Source organism: Podarcis erhardii, assembly GCF_964252035.2.
Source record: "Podarcis erhardii genome assembly, chromosome: 2".
In the NCBI taxonomy this organism is placed as follows: domain Eukaryota; kingdom Metazoa; phylum Chordata; class Lepidosauria; order Squamata; family Lacertidae; genus Podarcis; species Podarcis erhardii.
Genome location: NC_138498.1, coordinates 35,813,554 through 35,833,850, shown reverse-complemented (window position 1 = coordinate 35,833,850; position 20,297 = coordinate 35,813,554). Strand labels below are relative to the sequence as shown.

The window sequence follows — 20,297 nt, the reverse complement described above, 5'->3', positions numbered from 1 at the left end:
CATTTTTCTTCTCCGGAAGTCCCAATATAATGTGTCTTGGCCGGAGTTTGCCTATGCCTGATTTAGAGCAAAGTCTCTTTGCTGCCCCTTTCCCTTGAAATATTATTCTGTCTTTGCCTCTTAGTTGTCGTCATGCCGCTATAGCCAACTATTTTGGAGATGCCGTCCCCAGTGCAATAAGTGCTGTGATTACTGTAAGAATCCATCAGCAGTGAAAAAGCACGTAGAGGCACTTGAACACACCGGCAGCGGCTGGAATAGAACCTGCATTGGACCCTCTGCTTCCTCTTGGAATGCCTTTGACCCAGACCTGTACGAAGGAGGCAGAAGAGGCATGGGTGGCTTCAGCAGGTATGGGTTTGCTTCTGACTCCAGTAGAAATGAGTTCTGTTGACAATAATAATGATTTCTCCTCTTTTCTCCCCTATGGCGGCTTCAGTTGTTTTGGGACTAATAGTTTCCTCATACTTGAAGTCCCGAATCCCTCCCCTTGCATACAAACTAAGCCAAATGCCATGACCTCAGCAGCCACTGTGACTTCATGAATCAGCCAGAGGAATAGATAACTCCTTGAAGTGTAACTGAGCCTGGGAGTTGATAGCTGGATTTAGTAGCGCCAACAGAAAATAGGTTAAAAAGAAAACGCTGGTTAAAAATGTGGCATAAATGCCTTTATGTTGTGATGCAGCCGGGGGTTAACAAATATTGTTGTTCTTACTGGCCAGCCAACAATTTGTTGTTGCAGGCTCACCCTCAAGTGGCAAGGTCTTGTATCTGACCTCATGTTTTCTCTCCAAACGGAGCCAGGAGGAAATCTCCTCTTTCTCCAGCAATGAAGTTGGAGAAGGAGGTCAAAAAGCAGTTGATAGCTGAAGGATTGGCAGCGGGGAGAGGGGAGGTGCGACAACAGAGCCTTCCTCTTCCTATGGGCTTGATGGAAGAGCAAGCCAAATCACTCGTGCCTCTCCTGGCAAGCACAGAGCCAGAACACATCCAAGGCTTCGGCTGAATATTAGGGCTGGAAGGAAGTGGGGTTCATCCATTCTGTTTTTTAGCACTAGGTTTGGGGGAAGCCTCAGACTTGTCTCGCTTATCAAAGCCTTATCTCATCTCATCATAGGGAGATTTTCAGTGAGACTGCTTGAGTCAGTAAAAGTGTGAAATTAGACCGTGGTGTTTTCAGCTGTTCCTCCCTGTTCTGTATTGATGCAACAGAGAGCAGTAGCTTCTGGCAAAATGTTGTGCTTTCTAATCCCTCTTAAAGGAGGGGTGGGAGCACCCCGGGAAGAGAAAGAGAAAGATTGCCCTTCTGTAAGAAGCAGGTCACTGTCCTCTTTAGCTTCCAACTGCCCCAGACATTCATCTCTTGCCCTGTTGCCTCTGATTATCCTCCAGAAAGTGCTCACAGCAGCATGACTGGGGGTTTTTCAGAAGAATTTGACTAGTGACCGTAAGCAAATGACTCACTGATTTCAATGGGAAAGTTAAGTGTATGTTTAGCACCACTCTCCCATTGCGAACAACAAGATCTGAAAGTGCTTAATTTTGGCTAGGTTGGCCTTTGTTCTGTTTTGTGACCTGCGTTTTGTTCTGGTATGCAGCAGAAAGATTAAAACCAAATGTTAAGTTGCCGTTTTCCTTTTACTTCCCGGTTAAATGAAATAGTTTGCACTATATATTTTCTCTTTTGTTATCCCCTGATCATTGCATGCAGTTAACATCTGTACTTCTTATGAAACAAAGATAAACCAGCCATATATTTCACCTTTTGTAATTTAATTTTCTGCTCTACTTGACTTGCATATTTTGCATAAACTCATCTGTAAATTTATTCTTTTTATGCAGGGTGGTCTTTAAAGGAAAGTGATCGCTTTTAAGTAGTTAAAAGCTTCGGAACTTTAAAAGTGACTTATTATTTAACACATACGTTTCTGATGCTAACAATTCTTCAATGAACCAGCTTCAGTCTAGAGAGGGTTTGCATGAGTGGAAAAACACTTGTGCCCTGTCACATTCCTCTGATTTCCCTGTCCCATTGTAGCTCTTCTGACCCTTCTCATGCCAGACCAGAGAGGGTCTTCTGTCCTCCAGGAGCAAATTCTGGGGGGCACAGAGGACAGTAGTGGGGAGCTGGGAAGACCCTGTTGCCCAAGTGAGTTCTACTCAATCTTCTCTGAATTCAACCGATAAAACACATGACAAGAGGAACATAGAAGTCTGTGTTGGTTTTGAGGAAATGATCAGTTCTGGATTGATTTATTTGAGAGAAAACCTGGAAATGTGACAGTCTCACCCTGGAATGAAATCTGACTCAGGCCCACAATCCTCTGGGATATTGTGATGTATTTGCTAGATCAAATTTCCTTGATGCCAGTATAATGTTTGAAGTAATTCTGGGCAACCTTCCTGTTCAGTTTCCAACTGTTTCCGGGTTATTGTTCAGATATGATGAAGACAGCGGGAGTGTGGCTGAAACGAATGAGGACCATCAGAAAAGGGAATGGAACAACTTTTATAAGAGGCAGATGAGTCTGCGCAAGGTAAGTTGATAACTTCCTCACAGGAGACGGGTACTATCTTGACGGGTGGGAAAAGAGTAGGTAACAGCGCAATCCTATATGTGCTTGCTCAGAAGTAAGCCTCACTGAGTTCAGCGTGACTTATTCACAGGTAAAAGGGTACAGTGGTACCTCGGGTTACATACGCTTCAGGTTACAGACGCCGCTAACCCAGAAATAGTACCTCGGGTTAAGAACTTTGCTTCAGGATGAGAACAGAAATCGTGCTGTGGCGGCAGCAGGAGGCCCTATTAGCTAAAGTGGTGCTTCAGGTTAAGAACAGTTTCAGGTTAAGAACGGACCTCTGGAACGAATTAAGTACGTAAGTAGAGGTACCACTGTATAGGATTGCAGCCTAAGTGTTACCATGAGGTCTTTATTGTGTTCTTATGTTAATATGTGAGAAATCATTCACACATTAAAGAACCTACCTTGCTCTGACATTTCTTTGTTAGTTAGAGAATAGTACCTTTTTCTTTCAATTTTTATGATGCTTTACCACAGGGTGCTTAATGAGGAGAGCTCTTAAAGTGGCCTTTTTGTGCATATCTCTCTGTGTGTGTGTGCTTGCTTTCTGTCTCCAAGCATTTTCTTGGTTGAATTCACCACCCCTTCCTATGTGACTAGAATGCAGTCCCATTCAGTCTTGAAACCAAACCCCATCTGTGCAGATTAGGGACTTTGGGATGGAAAGTGGATGGCTTTTCTTGGTGTCTGATTTTCACACAGAAAAAAAGAACTCCTGGGCTAAATTTCTGCCTAAATGAAGGGTCCTTCTAAGACTTAACTAGTCACTCTAATGCTATTTTTAAAAGCCAACCATTCCTTGTTATGCATTGCAGCTGCAAATTATAAAATGACATTTTTAAATACAAGAAAATGTAAAATTGCACTTTATTGTAGAAGAAAACATAGAGATGAGGCACTTAATAGAGGCAACTCTAATTATTTGCTCAAACCAGCTTGGAAGAAAATGAATGACCCAATGTTTTATCCCATGGATCATTTTGTTTCTGCTTTTATGTCTTCAAAATGCAAGGTGCATACAGTATATGTGTGCAGTCCATCCATGCAATCAATATATGTGCACACATACACATACAGACTTACACACCCATCCTCTCATGCTGCCCCACATATTTTTTGCTTTATTCCCTTTTGATTAGTCCATTTGTTAAAATAAGGTAGCAATTTTATTTATTCAGTCTACAACTATGAGAAATGTCATAAAATAAGCCATTACTATACATCTAATCTTACATCTCAAAACAGTATGAAACCACCTGCTGAATGGGGAGGTATTGTGTTTCTCCTACAATATTCAGTAAATGAATTCCACTTCTTAAAATTATCTTCCCGCTGTCTTTTTTCTTGTAAATCAGGTTAATTTTGCCATTAAGGCAAATGCCCATGTTTTATTAATCCATTATTCTATTGTTGGCAGTCGTTATGTACTAGTTTATAATATGCGTACTGCTTTCAGTGTGTATAAGACTAAATTTATTATATTTATTTTTTACTGTACTTTCCATATAATTCAATGAAAAAACAAAATTCCAGATCCATTGGGATAGCATTGTAATTCCTGTTATTGAGCTCTTAATATTTTTTTTAGAAATGGCATTCCCACTGTATGTGGTGAAAGTCCCCCATTCCTTTTATAATGTTTCCAGTTCTTACTTAGATTGTTCCAATTCATTATCAACTCACGCCGTTTAACAAAGCCTTAGCAAGCTTTGGCTCAGACTAAAAATTGTTGCGTAAATGTGGAAGGTCTTTTGTGTAAAAAAAACCTCAGATTCTAAATCTAGTCTTGTGTTCCAGTCTATACTTTTAGATACGTTTTTCCTGGTTTATGTCATTGAATTTTCTCTCTTACATTTCTTTCAGGGCCAGGAACCTGAAAAAGACAACTTTGTCCCTCCAGGTAAATTTCTGCATTACTTCATAGATCAGATGCTTCAGACAAAACATTTATGGTTCTTTCTGGGGATTTTACAATGACTAAAGTTACTATTTATACAGTATAGCACTATCTGTATATGAAGCTAAAGAGCTCAGGAGTTAATGCTTGACCCAAAGTTAAGTGTGGCCCAGAATGATGAGCTTATTGCCAGAAAAATTGGGCTTAAACTTGACTATAGCAAAAGTAGTTGGAGAGATTGCTATCTGCCCAAATCAGTTTCTTATTTCTGTTTCCCATTTCACATGAAAATTATGGGTGTATCAAACCCAATAGCTACAGTTAATTTACATATTTCAGCCGGTTGCCGATGAACCAAATGGGTTGCGATGAGATGGGTTGGGTTATGACCCTCTTCACATGATGGAGGCAGGGAAGCAAAGAATTCTGGAAACATTTCAAGGACTTTGCTCAATCTTTGTGGTTCAAAAAAAAAAAAAAAAAAAAAAGCCACAAGAAGCGGAGGCTAGTGTTGGATCTCAAATTCCTCAGTCACTGGGTCGTTTTCAAGAAGTTCAAGATGGAGTCTCATATTTATTAATAATGGTATTGGAAATAGATACAGTCAGAAAGACTCCCACTACAGCATATCCATTCCTTCAAAACAAACTAAGGAAAATCCCCAGAACCCCAAACAGGTTCACACAGTCCATGCTAAAGGATAGAAGGAAAAAGTAGGGAAACTGTCCCCAACCTCATCTCCACTATAATTCCCCCAACCAAACAACCACTATTCCACTATGCATCCCAAAGCATCCAAGTAAGGGCCTGGCAAGCCAAAGGCCCACACCGCCTAACTGATTTTAACAAAAAAGACCTTGAGCTTCTTTGGAGGCTCTGGCAGAGGAGCGCAGCTATTGTATACCCTTGACCAAAGAATGGCACGCTCCTTCTGTATGAGATGGTTGTTGTCTTTCATTGATGCACATGGAGCAGTGAAGGAGACACCCGCCTAGCCAGCCAGATAAGCCGAATCAACCCTGGCAATCGATGGGGTGACAGATGTTGCAGCCAGATCGCCCTCACATCTGACTTTTACAAAAATGGCAACCCTAGATCAGCATGGGAAACACAGGACAAACTAGAGGACACTTAAATACCCTGGCTGAGCCATCACCAATTACATGCCAATCAAATAGAGTGCCACCTGCTCAGTAGTGGGTTTATTTAGACCTCCCTCCAATACGATTCTCACAAGGGTGTCTAAAGATTGACCAGGAATCTTATAAGGGGATAGATTAAACGTTCTCTGACTCCTTGATAGAATTTACAGTAGAAAAACACACAAAAGGCTGGTTCCAGCTCTAAATGATTGCAAGGATAGCACCTGTCCTTGAAGAATACTTTAGAAAATCTGCTATCTAGGATTTTGGAGATATTAAAACATGTAATAAAAAAAGGCTTCCAAAACGTACTATCACCACATTGGATACTTGTCTAGTTTATTATTTTAAATGGCTATATCCTTCTTGTACCCACTCATCTACTGCAAGAGGTAAGGCCAGAAAATGTTTGTGTATCTGTCTCATTGTAGATGCTGATTGTCCCTTGAAGGATGCAGCCAGCAGAAAAATAGCTAAAATCACAGTGAAGGTAAGAAGGGGCTGTGATTACTTACACCAAGCTCCTTTCCCCTCCCCACCTGGATTACGACATGGGCGTGAGAAATAACTGGCAAGAAAATAGCACTGATGAAAATGGGGTGAAGGCATAAAAGTGTGGTGTGGTGGAATGCCTTAAGAGAAGGATAGCATCTTGATCTATATTAGATTGTAGCATAGGAATGTAACTGGGGTATATTGTCCGGTTTCAGTTGGCAGGTTTTAGGAAAGCAAATAAATTGGAGAGGATGCAGAGACAACAACAGATATTATAGAGCAGCTGGGAAAAGATTACTCATGTCCATATAGTAGTGAAAGAAGGTTTGATTATTATTATTTATTAAATTTGTATACCTCCCTACCTCTGAAGATCTCAGGGAGATTCACAACAAAAAATTACAATACAAAAAATTGATATTGAGTATACTTTACATTATTTGTACTGTCCCAGAACTGCTGGTTAGAATAGATGATGCTTCACTTTCCTTCTGCAATTTGAAATTGGCTCTCATCTCTTATCCTTCAATTTTAGGCTAGAGAACACTGTCTGAACATGCTGAAAGAAGCACTGAGCAACAACCGGGAAGCAGCTCTAACAAGAGATGGGTAGGAAGTTATTATCTAGTCCGGGGGGAGCCCCATAGATCTCCGTAGGGCAAGCAGTGGGCATTTATGCAAGCCAGGGGATTTATGCAAGCCGGTGCGTGGCACTAGGGGCTCATGTGCACATATCTCCCATCTAGCCCTCCCTTCATGAGCTGTGCAAGCCTCCCATTCTCTGCAGTGGCTCATGTGCTTTCCATGTGCATACTTATGCACATGCAGTGGTAGTGATGGGAAGCAAGGAAAACAGAGCTCCTGCACATGCAGGCACTGCACCAGTGCTGGATCAACTTATATACCTTAACCTAATTTTGTATGTCACAGCCATTTGCAAAATGCAGTGTTGTGGTCTGAAATACTTTCTCAGCCACCAGTAATATTATGCTGCAGGTTCCAACGTTTTAACATCTCATTCCCTCTCACTGCTTTTGGGAGCATGAGAAACAGGTGTCTGTTGTTCTAAGGTAGTTTTTAAAAGAACAATTTTCTGTCATTTTATTAGTTGTGTTCAATTAATGTGTTTCTACATGGTGAGTCTTTTAAAAGAGGCCCCGTGGAACATGTGTACTCTGTATCCACGGGGCCTCTTTTAAAGGACTCACCCTGTATATGTTCCAAAGTTGCACTGCGAAAGGTTTTGGTTTTGTTTTTGGAAGGGGGGCTATAAATAACTTCAGGTTTGAGCAGTGGGGAAACTGCTTGAAACTTGTAGATCAAAACTTAAAGAAAGTTGAGCACTTCAAGTTAAATGTCATACTTTAAATTAGAATTCAAAATTGTGTACTCCTAAGGAAGACAATAGGGACGTGGGTGGCGTTGTGGGTTAAACCACAGAGCCTAGGACTTGCCAATCAGAAGGTTGGCGGTTCGAATCCCCGCGACAGGGTGAGCTCCCGTTGTGTGGTCCCTGCTCTTGCCAACCTAGCAGTTCAAAAGCACATCAAGTGCAAGTAGATAAATAGGTACTGCTCTGGCGGGAAGGTAAACAGCATTTCTGTGCGCTGCTCTGGTTTGCCAGAAGCGGCTTAGTCATGCTGGCCACATGACCTTGAAGCTGTATGCTGGCTCCCTCGGCCAATAAAGCGAGATGCGCGCTGCAACCCCAGAGTCGGTCATGACTGGACCCTAATGGTCAGGGGTCCCTTTACCTTCACCTTTAAGGAAGACAATATTGTGTGCTAAAGCCAAAATAACATTTAAAAAAAAAATTCTTGCAATATTTTCTGAATAGGTTGAGGTGGGTGTGCAAAAAGGAATCTTAACAGCTACAACCCTGTTTTTTCCATGAAGCTTGCAATTTTCTTTAGTTCCCGCTAGGGGGTAGTAATATACTGCACAAACGTATTATTTTGAAATCACAGAGTAGGTTGTGATACTTCACTGATAACGGTAGAAATACCTTCATAATAGGGTAAAAGTAATCCAGAGGGGGGAAATATGCTCTTAGACCCCTGTCTTCTGCCCTGCCTACCAACTGCCCACACAAACACCACATTAACCATAAGTTTCCACCAATATTTCTGCACCGAGATTTTAATTGTTAGTGTTCCAGCCTTTCTTCCATAGTAATGGACCTGACAGGTGTTTGAGAACTTCCTCTGTTATTGGAGAAATATGTCCCACTGCAATTGATCAAGCTGTCTTGTGTTTCAGCTCAGATGTTCTAGTACATGCTGTGGAAATGGAGTATGAAGCTTTCCAGGCCAGTAAAATGGCAAACCTGTACAAGGCGACTGTTTTAAAGAAGGTAAGAAATAGTTGGTAGTTTTAAGGGGCTTCATTTGATCTCCCTGATGTGTTGGTTTCTCAAATATGCAACTCTGCTAGAGAAAGTGGCTAGGTATTTTCTGTGTGTGTACTATGGAGAAAACACTGCTTACTCCATCTTTTCTCATAGCTGTCTTAGAAGAGGGTGTTTGGGAAGACCCTTAATTTCTGCAGGCTAGAACTCAACTCAAGCAAAGCTCAGATGTGTAGTTTGGAGAATATGCCAATAGTTTTGACATCATTCTGAAAGCAAAGCATTTTGTTTGTTTTTCTAATGAGCAGTGGGTTTTGAAGCTATACAGTTCTGCAGGCTTCATGTAATTCTGTGTTGCTTGTCGAGAAATACAAATGGGCTCTAATTCATGGCCTGCTTTCCACTGATGGTCACTGAGGTGGTAATTCTAAACCACTTGAGTTATTGTCTTGACCTTCCAGATGTATAAATCCATACTTTGAGTGGCTTTAAGCATTACAGAAAAGTGCATTGCTCCAACTGCCTAATATACAATCACTTCTGTCTTGTCTTGGCAGTGCTCAGCTAACATCTGGAGCAGTTTTTTTGTACACCGCTTAGAGATATTTAAAAATAGAAATCACCATACTTTTCCATGTATAAGGCTAGGGGGTTTTTTACCAAAAAATAATGCTAAAAAGGGGGGTAGTCTTATACATGGGGACAATCTCCCCCCATTTTCTTAATTTTGAGTCCCCCAAAATAGGGGGCGTGTTATACACGGAGGCATGTTATACACGGGAAAATACGGTAAACAATCAGTCAACTTAGCGCCAGAGTGAAGATCTGGTTCTGGCAGCCTGGCTCTTCCATTCCCTCCACCTCCTGTGAGTCAAAAAACTTTGACTGCAGCTCATGCTTAGTGCAGAGAGAGCTTAACTAGAGCCCCAGTTTGGATCAAATGCTAAGCCAAACTTCGGCTTAGCTTAGTGCAGCAACAAAAAGGACCAGGAAGGAACAAAGCGGCTGCCAGCTCCTCTCTGGGAAATTGCACAAAACAAATAAAATACCATGAAAATCGCTGAAACAAGAGGTAATCAACTAGAAATATTATCTTGTGGAAATCAACTAAATAATAAAAATTAAAAAGCTTAAGGGAAAAAATTAGAAAAACCTAAAATAGAACAAAGCCTTAACGGGATGCCTGCTACAAACCTCGTTTCACTGAACTACTCAGTTGCCTCAGAAGGAAATAGAAAAATCATAAACTTTAAATTTCCAAAATTCAAACAAGGGTAGAACCCCAAAATTTCTGACGTATTATAATCCTGGCTCGACCAAGTAGCGGAAGTAAATAAACAATAGCAACCCTAATTGAAGTTCATCCAAGCTTGAATGTTACAAGAATGGACCCTATGCTGTATTAAGGCATTACTGGTCACTTAGAGAATTAAGGGTGGTGCGAATTCCGCATTAATTAGTTTGGACAAGAAGAGCAGAATTTGTGAACCCTGTCCTTGCTTTGTGTTGCAAAAAATGCTGTACATAAGAGAGCTTATCAAGACAACTTTCCCCTTTCTTGTTACATAAAGGTAACCGAAATTAACAAGGCTTCCAAAGATGGGGAGCTGTATTCCACCCTTGGAGTCAATGGCAGTTCCAAGTTGAAGACTGAACCAGTGGCAACAGCTGATGATGGCTTCATCCCCGCGTCCAAGGTGAATACGGTAAGTGCAAATAGGCACGATTAGAACCTTAAATAGCATTTTCTCTCTCTCTCTCTCTATATATATACAGTGGTGCCTCGCAAGACGAAATTAATCCGTTCCGTTAGGCTCTTCGTATAGCGGTTTTTTCGTCTTGCAAAGCAAGCCCATTGACAGCTTAGCGGATTAGCGCTATTAGCGGTTTAGCGGCTTTTAGCGATCAGCTGTTAAGCGGCTTATCAGCGGAACAGCTGATAAGCGGCTTAGCGGCTTAGGAAAAGGGGGGGGGAAAGGGAAAAAAACCCGCAGGAACTCGCAAGACATTTCGTCTTGCGAAGCAAGCCCATAGGGAAATTCGTTTTGCGAAGCGCCTCCAAAACGGAAAACCCTTTCGTCTAGCGGGTTTTCCGTCTTGCGAGGCGTTTGTCTTGCGGGGCACCACTGTATATTAAAGTGATTTTGCAGCAGCAACCTGTGTCCTGGTGTCTATGAAGTTTCCATTTTCATAATTTCTTTTTATGTGGGCTTCCAGCAGTCTTCTTTTTCCTGTCCCATTGCTTTTAATTTTTTCTCTATGGAAAACATTAAGGTGTGAGGTGGTCTTTGAGTTTAAGGCGCATCTACAGTTTGCCTGGACTAGGATTTGATTTCCAGGACAGAAGGCAGATAGGCAAAAACTAGCCCTCTAGCTACCTCTCATCTCATTTCTTTCTAATGTAGTTCAAACCCAAGAGGGTGGGGATTGGATTTCGGAAGTCATCTGATGTATTCCAATCTGCTTCAGAAGTTCTGGCTGCCAAGGGAGACGATGGAGTTAAGCCTCTGAAGGAGGACATTAACCAGAAGGGAAGCCACCACTGTGACCCTGAGCCTATGGACATTAATGGCACACTTGAGAGACAGGCAAAAGTGGCTGAAGAAGTTTGCCAAAATGCTGAGGAGCTTCCTGAGAAGAAGGGGCAGCAAAGCACCCCTGATGCTATAGCCTGCTTGGGAGTTAGTCCCACCAAGAAGGGCAAACCCAGTAAGAAACAGCTGCTGTTGGCAGAAGCAGCTAGGAAAGACTCTCAGAAGATATCGAAATTCTTCTCCATCCCCAAAGCAGGGTCCTTGGCGTCAGCGCTTGATTTGGCAGAAGAGAACAACTGCTACCATGATGAACTACCTCAGTGTCCTTCCCAAAGAACATGTGACGAGAAAGCAGAATCTCAGGAAACTGAAATGGTCTCCAAAGAAGAACAAGCTAGCACATCCCATGTAGAAGAGGAAGAATCAGAAAAAGCAGGAGAAGGTCTGACCCTTAGAATTCCTAGCTCAGGAACAGAATCTTCATGTTCAGGAACAACCTTTGGAAAACCGAGGTGAGGGGTATATTTCCTTGTTGTTGCTCTTCCCTAGCCTCCTAACTGATACCCACCCAATTCCCAATTGGTAGAAGGTTAGAAGAAAAGTGATTATTCATAGCTGTTCCTTCACAATTGTATTGACATACCTCTGATCTGGCAAAGGCTTTTAGAACAGAAGCAAAGGTGTCTGGGCTGTAAATCAGGAGGATGGTTAGAACTGAGTTTGGAGTTGCAGAAGCAGGCCTGAGTCGGGCATTCCATGGGTGTTAACTATCTGTAACTAATTTCCACAATAATAATAATAATAATGCTATTTGAGTAAAATCTTTCTAAACAGCAAATGGATGATAAGTATGCTTGGATTGCTTAAATTCACAGAATTCTCAGCTGAATGAGTCCTTAAAATATATTTCAAATATTTATTAGGCTGTGCTTTTAAAATTCAGGTGGTTACAGATGTTTTGTGGATGGCATCTGTGTCTGTTGCAGGAGCTGCTAATAGAATTTGTCAGTTTTAAAAATCAGGGCCCCAACTCTATTTTTTATTTCCGTAGCTCACCTGTTGAAAACCACATGTCAAGACTGTTGTTTTTACTGCTTCCTTTAAATACCATAAATACACCATCCTTGAACAAAGTATCTGATTGTTCCTATCCCCCCACAGAGTTAAGCCTTTCATTGAAGATGGAATGACAAACAGTTGTCGAAACCATAATGGAAAGAGACCAGGGTCAGCTGAGGTGATACTTCATTACTATTATTAAATCCCCTTCTCTCTCTTGCATAGGAGCACACACAAAAACATCCCTGAGATACAGGCGAAGCATGCTTTGCAGGAACTTATGGTGGGAAAGCTCACTCAGACCTTAGGATGTGTTGAGCAAATCCCAGGAGGCCAGACATGTTTGTTTGTTGTTCAAGAAACTGATTTACTTTGTTGTAAAGAATGTTGTGTCAACTTAAAGACTAACAAATATATTGTGGCATCAGATTTTGTGAGCTGGAGGCATTAGATGAATGAAGTGGTCACCTACATTCCAAGTATTAAGAGATGAAAGGTTTTTTGTTTTCTTAATGAGATGAAAAGGCTATGCAGAAGCCTATTTATACACAGAACACAAAGGGGAAAAAAGATTCAATCAGCAAGGGTGTGACCTGCTCCCAACTATGTGGGCCACTGGTAATGAATAGGCATAGCAAGATCAGTGACACAAAAATACCTGAAGAGGGACATTTACTTTCTTAAGTGAGCTAGCCACACACTGTTTCTTGAAGGTTTAAAGTATTTGGAAAGGATCTTTACCCCATCCCTTGACATTAGGAAGGCACAAAGAAATAGAAGTCAGGAAACTCTGGTAGATTGCTGGCAGAGGCTATGCGTTCCCTGTTTCTCACAACATTCCTTTCATGAGTATTTGTTCCTCTGTTGTTCTCTCTCAAGGATCTGGGAAGCCCTTCTGGAAAGAGGCTACGGATGATGACCAAGTCTTCCATCACATTGCAATCAGAGGGGAAAGCTGATGGGCTGATGAAAAAGAAAGTCACGTTTGATCCCAATTTGTCGCAGGTTGATAAAGAAGGAACAACCAGAATCATCCAGCCAACTACAAAGGCATTGTCACTTAAGGAAACGGCAGACATTGTTGTAAAATACTTGACCCCTTTCTACAAAGGTGGCAGATTTGCTTCCAAGGTTGGTTATGAGCCAAGTTGCTTTTTCCTCCTCTGGAAGGGGTGCCTAGTAGTGTTGTCTGTCCTATCCAACTGGCAGCATGGAGAGACCATTTCCACTGTATTGGCCAGTGTCTTGGGTCCCTTTTAGGGTGAGGGTAAACCATGTCTGGAAAGAGCAGGGTATATTACCCTTTCCTATAGCCAATGTTCAGTGAGCTAGATAGACAATATCAGAAAAAAATACTGGTGGGACAACAGCACTCTTATTCTGTGTTTGTTTTTAAATTGTGTGTGATGGTAATGAGAGCTTAAATACTTACATTGTGACTTTGTTCCTTAGGAACTTCTTGCAGATCAACAAGTTTCACTTATAGAAGACATTGGTGTTTTTCTATTTCTAAGTGATTAGTTCATTAGGTCAGATACATGTCCTGGGTGCTGCACAACTGGAAGATGCTAGGTCCTACCATGTTGGTCTCGGCACCTAGTCGTTAGAATATGGGAAACATTATAGGAGTACCAAGATGTCCCAGAGAGTACACAAAAGCAATCATATGTCAGTGAGGGTGAGAACCCTGTTATGCTCATTCTGTTTCTTCATCCCTAATTGGCAGGATTTGTTTAAAGGGTTTGCCCGGCACCTCTCTCACTTACTGGCTGCAGACAAGAGTCCTCTCCGTAAGACAGGTGAGTTATCAGGTGATGGCTGGGGAGGAATGTCTAGTGCCTTGTACCAGTAGATACTGGATCTAACACCAGTACAAAATGATCAGGCAGCCAGCTGTGTATGGTGGGGGGGGGGGGCTAGGGTGAAATAATCTAATATGTGTAATTGAAGAAAATATTTGAAATATGCAAGTGGTGTATCTAAGGTATAGGAATTGGAAGATGTATGTGGAATGTTATAAGACTGGTGTCAGCACATAGTTTTCATTCCTTAGCATCTCCTCGGTGTTTCGGTGGTAGATCATTTCATTCTCCCAGAGTCCCCTATTCTTTAAACAGCATTTGCCACTGGAATATTTTCATGGTTCAGAGCATTTGTACAAATGTGCATGAGAGAGATGTAGTATCAAACTAACCTAATTTTGCTTGTGTGTTATTGGGAAGGGAGGTTTATGCAGATTCTTTTCTTCACAGATGGCTTGGAGACAAAGTTAAATGATACTATAGTTAACAGTGGTGAACAAGGTTGGGCATCAGTGTATTGTGTGTTACTTTCTGTTTGTAGTAAAAGAAGAAGCACAGAGACTGATCAAGGAATTTTTCAAAACCCGTGACAAGTGTGAAAATGAGACAGACTGGCAGGAGCTAACCAGCTTGGAAACATGACACCTGAAAGGCACTGGTTTTCTCTGCTTCCTGTGGCTGCTGGACCCCAAGCACTTAAAGGAATCATCGTAGCTCTGGGAGTGGGGTGGTGGTGGACCCAGTTAAGCACTGGCCTGGGGAAAAGGCCTTTGAGATGTTATCCTAGCTAGGTAAAGTCTGTTGTGCAGATGAAGTCACCAATTTTAAGTTACAAGGCTGCCCTGTGATACAGTCAACTTTGCTTGTTTCAGACATACCACGAGACTGTAATTGATTCTTTTGCTGACTAGGAATCTTGCTGCTACCCAAGATTTCCCGCCTCAACCCCCAGTCCGTTACTATGTTTTTTTAATTAGCAGCAGCAACATCACTCAGAGTTGTCATGGAATACATTTGCTTTGAAGAAGGCTTTCTCGTTTTGATACAGTGAGAGGGAGTCTGGCAGAGCTGCTTTGCCCAGGTCCCTTTTGATTTGTGTTGTTTGTGCTGAAAAGTGTCTCCTTGCACTAGTGTTACTATTTTTAAAACTGTGCATATTCCAATAAGAATGAGAAGTGCTGCCAGGGACAACTCTCTCTGTCAGAAAGTAAATTTAGGGCCTAACTAAAGGTTGCATGAAATCAATCTACAGTATAATAAAATCCAGAAAGCTACCTCTTTAAACAGAGAGCAGCTGCTATGGGAAGCAGGTGATTTTGTAACGCCAGCAGGGCAGGGGAGGTTATTGGTGCCAGTTCCTGCCAGCTGGGTTATCCCAAATGACTCCACTCTCACATGAGGTTGCGAAATACACGTTTGCCAACTTCTATGCTCCCCATGGCCATCAGAGTTGTGTTACATACAAATGCATGTAACATGTAGTCAGACACTAATACAATTTTATTTTTCAGGAGAGAACAGTCTTCTTCAAGGCTTGAGGGCATGTCCTTGCTTACATAAGTTGAAGAGTTTTATATTTTGTGAAACCTCAGGAATAAATAGAGTCCATGGGGCAACCCTTCCCTCCCCGCCAAATTCTATTTGGTGGTTACTAGTGTTTATATTCTGTTTTTTGTTTGCAGTAAACAGTTGTATCCAGGAGCACCTTCTTCTGATGAAAAGGCCTAATACGTATTTCAGGAAAGTATTTGCCATTGCAATGTATAATTGCATTTTTCTTTGTGCATATGGAATAAGTCTAAAGAAATCAGAGACCTTTGCAAATAGCTTATTACTGACATGTGATTTCAGGCAGGTTCACATTAGGGCTGCTTCACAAGCTCTGTGATGACAGGTGCGTTTGATGCACGGTAAGGAGTCCTGGACATTTGCACCTGCAGAAAACATGTGTGTTGCATGTGCAGAACTATGTTTTTCAGGTGTATATGCAAAATACTTTACAGGTTATTATATGAGATGTAGCCATTTGTATTAGCCACTTTGTATTGTCCATCAGGATGTTAAAAGAACCAGCCTTCCAAATATCACAGTTGACTGGGCAGAGGTGCGTCTGCACAGCAGAGTCTTTGGTATGAGGGCTGTGCAAGTATTCACTTAAAGCCATATTGCTGCATTGTGCCTCTCATGTCATCTTATCAGACTACTGTGACAAAATTGCCCGAGGTTTTAGCAGGAAGGTGCTGCTTTATTTATGTATAGTTCAAGTTCGGCATAGACTGTAGATTCCCTGCTGGGATTATGGTTTTTTACAATTGTATTTTCTTCTTCTGTGCCTTAGAGAAGCATTAACCTTTTCCTTTAGTGGAAACTCCCTAGACAAAGGTGGGCCTGGCAGAGGGACCCCCTTCTTAATAGCTTGCACTTGGGAGCTAGGGGTTTGTTACTTTAAAAGGTTCATGGTGAGCTGCTAATAAAATGAATGTTAAAGAGCTTACACTGCTTAATCTCATTATTTTTACCACTGGAAATCACACACAGGGGCCAGGGCAGTAGCTCATATACAAAGGAAGGATCTTCCTGCCCACCTTGGGAGAGGAAGAAGCAGCCGAGATAACATCACCCAGCCCCATACTGCTCTGGCTCTCGTAAGAAAGAGTGGTAGGTGGGTTGATCAGCTGAGAGGCAAGCTTCCTGGGCCCCCTCCCACAGCTGATCAAGCCCCTCCCCCTCCAGTTTGCATAAGGAATATTCGTACTGATGCTGCTCAGAGCACATATATGAACCACAATTAAACAAGCATCAAGGAGAGTCACGACAGCCATTGAGGACAGTAAAGGTAGAATGCCAGTGCTTTAATAATACCTGAACATCTAGGTAGTGTAAATTTGTCAGCGCCAGTAACGGTGAAAGTCAGCAATGCTTTGGGTAAACCTGGATCTGCTTTGAGCAAAACAAACTGTAAATACCCGTGTCCTTCCTTGAACTTCATTACATGTAATAAGAAGCATGTCTAGAACTGTTAAGCCAGTTTTGCTCTCTAGGCTAAACATGTGTTTTTTTTAAAAAAAACAACGCATCTGAATAAAGAGGGAAAATCTGCAGTGAGGTTGGGCTTAGGAGGCAGAGCAAGAACCAAAGTTAACAGTGCTTACTTCAGATGCTTGTGATGAACAGAAGTTGCATGAAGCTTTATGATTTCAGAGTTCAAAAAAAAAGACATTTCTGCCACTCACTAAGCCTCAGATTCGGTTTCTTCTAGGATGATGGCAGTCGTGTGGTACAATGCTTTAGCCTGTCAAGATAGAAACTTCAATGAAACAAAAGTCCCTCACCTGCTATCTCTACTTCCTTCCCCCTCATTTTGAGAAATCATTTCATTTTGTGCTTGCACCTCTACTTTCCAAAAGGAAGCCCACACCAACTAAAAAAATAATTTTAAGTGAGACCCTGATGGAGCCTTTGTTTACTAGAGCTTGGTGTTCCTTGTGCCAGTATTTTTTAAAAAAACCAAAAAAATCCAGTAGTCAAAAGCCTTGTAGTTAACTTGTTTTCCCATATGGCGGTCTTTCTCCTGCTTCAAAAGCAACGCTGTCCTGTGGTTCAGCTACACAGGTTGGCAGTAGCACCTCTAGGGAACCACGTGCAGGAACAGTGGGGTTTAGTTCCAGATAAAGGACTCCTCACTATGCTCTTTTCCTGCAGGCCAGAGATGTACCCTATCCCCAAGCATACAGCATGAAAGGGGATGCTGCAGAACAGGCTTCCTGCCTTTAATCCCATGAGTTGCTGCCTTCTAGCAGCAGAACATACCTCTTTGTAGCATACCAGTCAGTGCCTTGGGGTAGCTAGAAATTCACTTGATTTTAACCTCTAGAAATAAGTTCTGCCAAGAGCCCTGAATGACTGGTTGTAGAAAGAAACAAAATAAAAAAATTCCTTCCAGTAGCACCTTAAAGACCAACTGAGTTAGTTCTAGGTATGAGCTTTCGTGTGCATGCACACTTCTTCAGATACACTGAAACAGAAGTTTCCAGACCCTTCTATATAGTGAGAAGGTGGGGAGGGGTATTACTCAGAAGGGTGGTGGGAATGGGTGATTGGCAGATAGCTGTGATGAGCCTGTTGACGACTCTTAACGACTGCAATAGGTCTTACAGGAAAAAGCAAGGGGTGAAAAGGTGAAAAATGGCTTTGTCATGTATAATGAGATAAGAATCCAAGGTCTTTGTTCAGACCAGGTTTTTCCATGGTTTTGAGTTTGGTGATAAGTTGTAATTCAGCAGCTTCTCTTTCCAGTCTATTTCTGAAATTCCTTTGTAGTAAAACAGCTACTTTGAGATCTTGTATAGAATGTCCTGGGAGATTGAAATGTTCTCCTACTGGTTTCTCTATCTTGTGATTCCTGATGTCCGATTTATGTCCGTTTATTCTTTGGCGTAAGGTCTGGCCTGTTTGTCCAATAGGTGCTACTGGAAGGAATTTTTTTATTTTGTTTTGACCCATGGCAGACCAACACGGCTACCTATCTGTAACTGGTTGTAGAAAGAGCAGGCTTCTATTATGGTGTATTGCACTAGGGGAATGCCACAAACCAGAAATAAGACTAATTTAAGGCCGTAGAATACTGCTAAACCCTAGTAAGATTCGGATCTCCCAAATGTGCTGTGTCTGTTTTTGTAAACTTGGTTACGGCCCAAAATGTGCAAAGCTAAAAATTACATCTGGATTTTTAAACTTAAGAGGCGACGACCAGGGATATTACCTGCTTCAATTCAAACCAAATCGTTTTGGGATCTGCTGCTGAGCCGTAGTTAATTTCCAGGCCAGGAAGCCCAGATTCATTCATGGGGCGCAAAGTCCGCATCCTCTGTATCGTCGCCAGTGGAATGAGGCGGTGAAGGTTCTGGGTGAAGGGAGGGAAACTGCAGTTAGGACACGTATATTGCTGTGGAGGATCAAAAGCACCGCATGACTATTAAGAACACCTTCTGGATCAGGTCAGTGACTCATCTCATGGCAGCGTCCTGTTCTCATAAGTAGCCAATCATATGAGAAGTTAATTCCTGTTATTTTGTCCACACGAGCTTTCGCAGAATTTAATGCATGTTTCAAATTGCCTTTTAGGAGTCCTAATTCAACAGCAGTCCTCTGAACTGAGCAAATATTCATAGCAGAATCTCCCTCCCCCTGAAACTGCCTTTTCAGGGACATTCTTTTCTCAAAATGTAAATCACTCTATACACCCATTTCATGATATTCCATAATGCAGCTGCAGGAATAGTACAAAAAAGAACAACAACTTGGAAATTTTGTGGAAATTACTCTGTTCCACCATTCTCCACAATTATTCTTTATTGAAATTATTGTAAGTACTATTAAAATAATAAGGTTAATTCAGATTCTGTATGAAGCCTGCCAAAGCACACTCGAGTAACGCTCATTGTGGGTAGCTATGACATTTACATGCTGATTACTATATTCAGCCCAATCACATGGAAACTCACTGATTTGTTTAAAAACGAGGATTATTGTGACATCTTGAAAGCTGAAGAAGTTAAAGAAGCTTTCATGGACCAGAGCCCACGTTATGAGATGCATAAAGGGTTCTTACTGTTAAGTTTATGAAACAGATGAACATTTCAGAAAAGTTAAACTAGATACAACTGTATGAATTTTCTTTTTTTATGTGCGGACCCAGGAAGCAAAGGGCTATGCTCCCTTATTTTGAGGCCCCAACCCATGTTGGTCCACCACACTTGTGATTTATTGTTGAGACCAATGTGAATTTTCCTCTTAATACAGATGCATTAATGCCTCCCTGAACCAGGTAAGGATAGCAGATGGGGAGTGGGGGGTGAGGATTAAAGCCCCCAGCATGGTCCTGATCTGGATTAGGCACCCTGCACTTGCTACTTACTCTAAGGTAAGGTGCTAATACTCCAGGGATTTCTACTAAAGCCATACCTGGGTCTTCGCATTCACTACAATGATCTGTTCCTCATTCACTCCTACAAAGCAAGGCGTGGGGATCCCAAGTGTACTGATCTTCTCCACAGTGTAAACGTTGTAGCCAAAAAGCGGCAGCTGGATCACGTGCTCTGGGACAAGAGAAGGAAGCGGTCATGATGTCAAACCCCACAGGCCAAGCCAAACAAACCACTGTATTGCTGCTGCCGACTATTTAGCAGTGGAGTTGCCCCATCTCCTGAAAAGAATATGGCTAAAAGGCAAGACTACTGTGCCGTGCCTGGTATTCCCAAGGCTGCCACAGCCAGAGGGCACAACTACCCTGGCATATCCAAAAACTACAGAAGCAGTGATTTGTCACATTATTGATAGAATCATAGAATCATAGAGTTGGAAGAGACCACAAGGGCCATCGAGTCCAACCCCCTGCCAAGCAGGAAACACCATCAGAGCACTCCTGACCTATGGT

General features: G+C 41.9%; 2 protein-coding genes across 2 annotated transcripts in view; one reads left to right on the top strand and one right to left on the bottom strand.

Moving 5' to 3' along the window:
- The window catches only part of RECQL5 (RecQ like helicase 5), a 47,187-nt gene extending 30,832 nt beyond the window's left edge, over nt 1-16,355 (top strand). Inside the window, 13 exon segments of the mRNA XM_081850699.1 lie at nt 125-168; nt 171-351; nt 2,444-2,540; nt 4,449-4,485; nt 6,056-6,114; nt 6,655-6,728; nt 8,379-8,472; nt 10,038-10,172; nt 10,872-11,512; nt 12,162-12,237; nt 12,939-13,190; nt 13,786-13,858; nt 14,403-16,355. Of these exon segments, the coding sequence (XP_081706825.1) occupies nt 125-168; nt 171-351; nt 2,444-2,540; nt 4,449-4,485; nt 6,056-6,114; nt 6,655-6,728; nt 8,379-8,472; nt 10,038-10,172; nt 10,872-11,512; nt 12,162-12,237; nt 12,939-13,190; nt 13,786-13,858; nt 14,403-14,503 (1,864 nt within the window). The 3' untranslated portion in view covers nt 14,504-16,355.
- A 571-nt stretch (nt 16,356-16,926) lies between these two features.
- Nucleotides 16,927-20,297, bottom strand: part of MYO15B (myosin XVB) — a 92,318-nt gene continuing 88,947 nt past the window's right edge. Inside the window, exons 62-64 of the mRNA XM_081851997.1 lie at nt 19,826-19,959; nt 18,624-18,764; nt 16,927-17,153 (exon numbers count right to left, since the gene is read on the bottom strand). Of these exons, the coding sequence (XP_081708123.1) occupies nt 17,094-17,153; nt 18,624-18,764; nt 19,826-19,959 (335 nt within the window). The 3' untranslated portion in view covers nt 16,927-17,093. The remainder of the gene's footprint in view (nt 17,154-18,623; nt 18,765-19,825; nt 19,960-20,297) is intronic.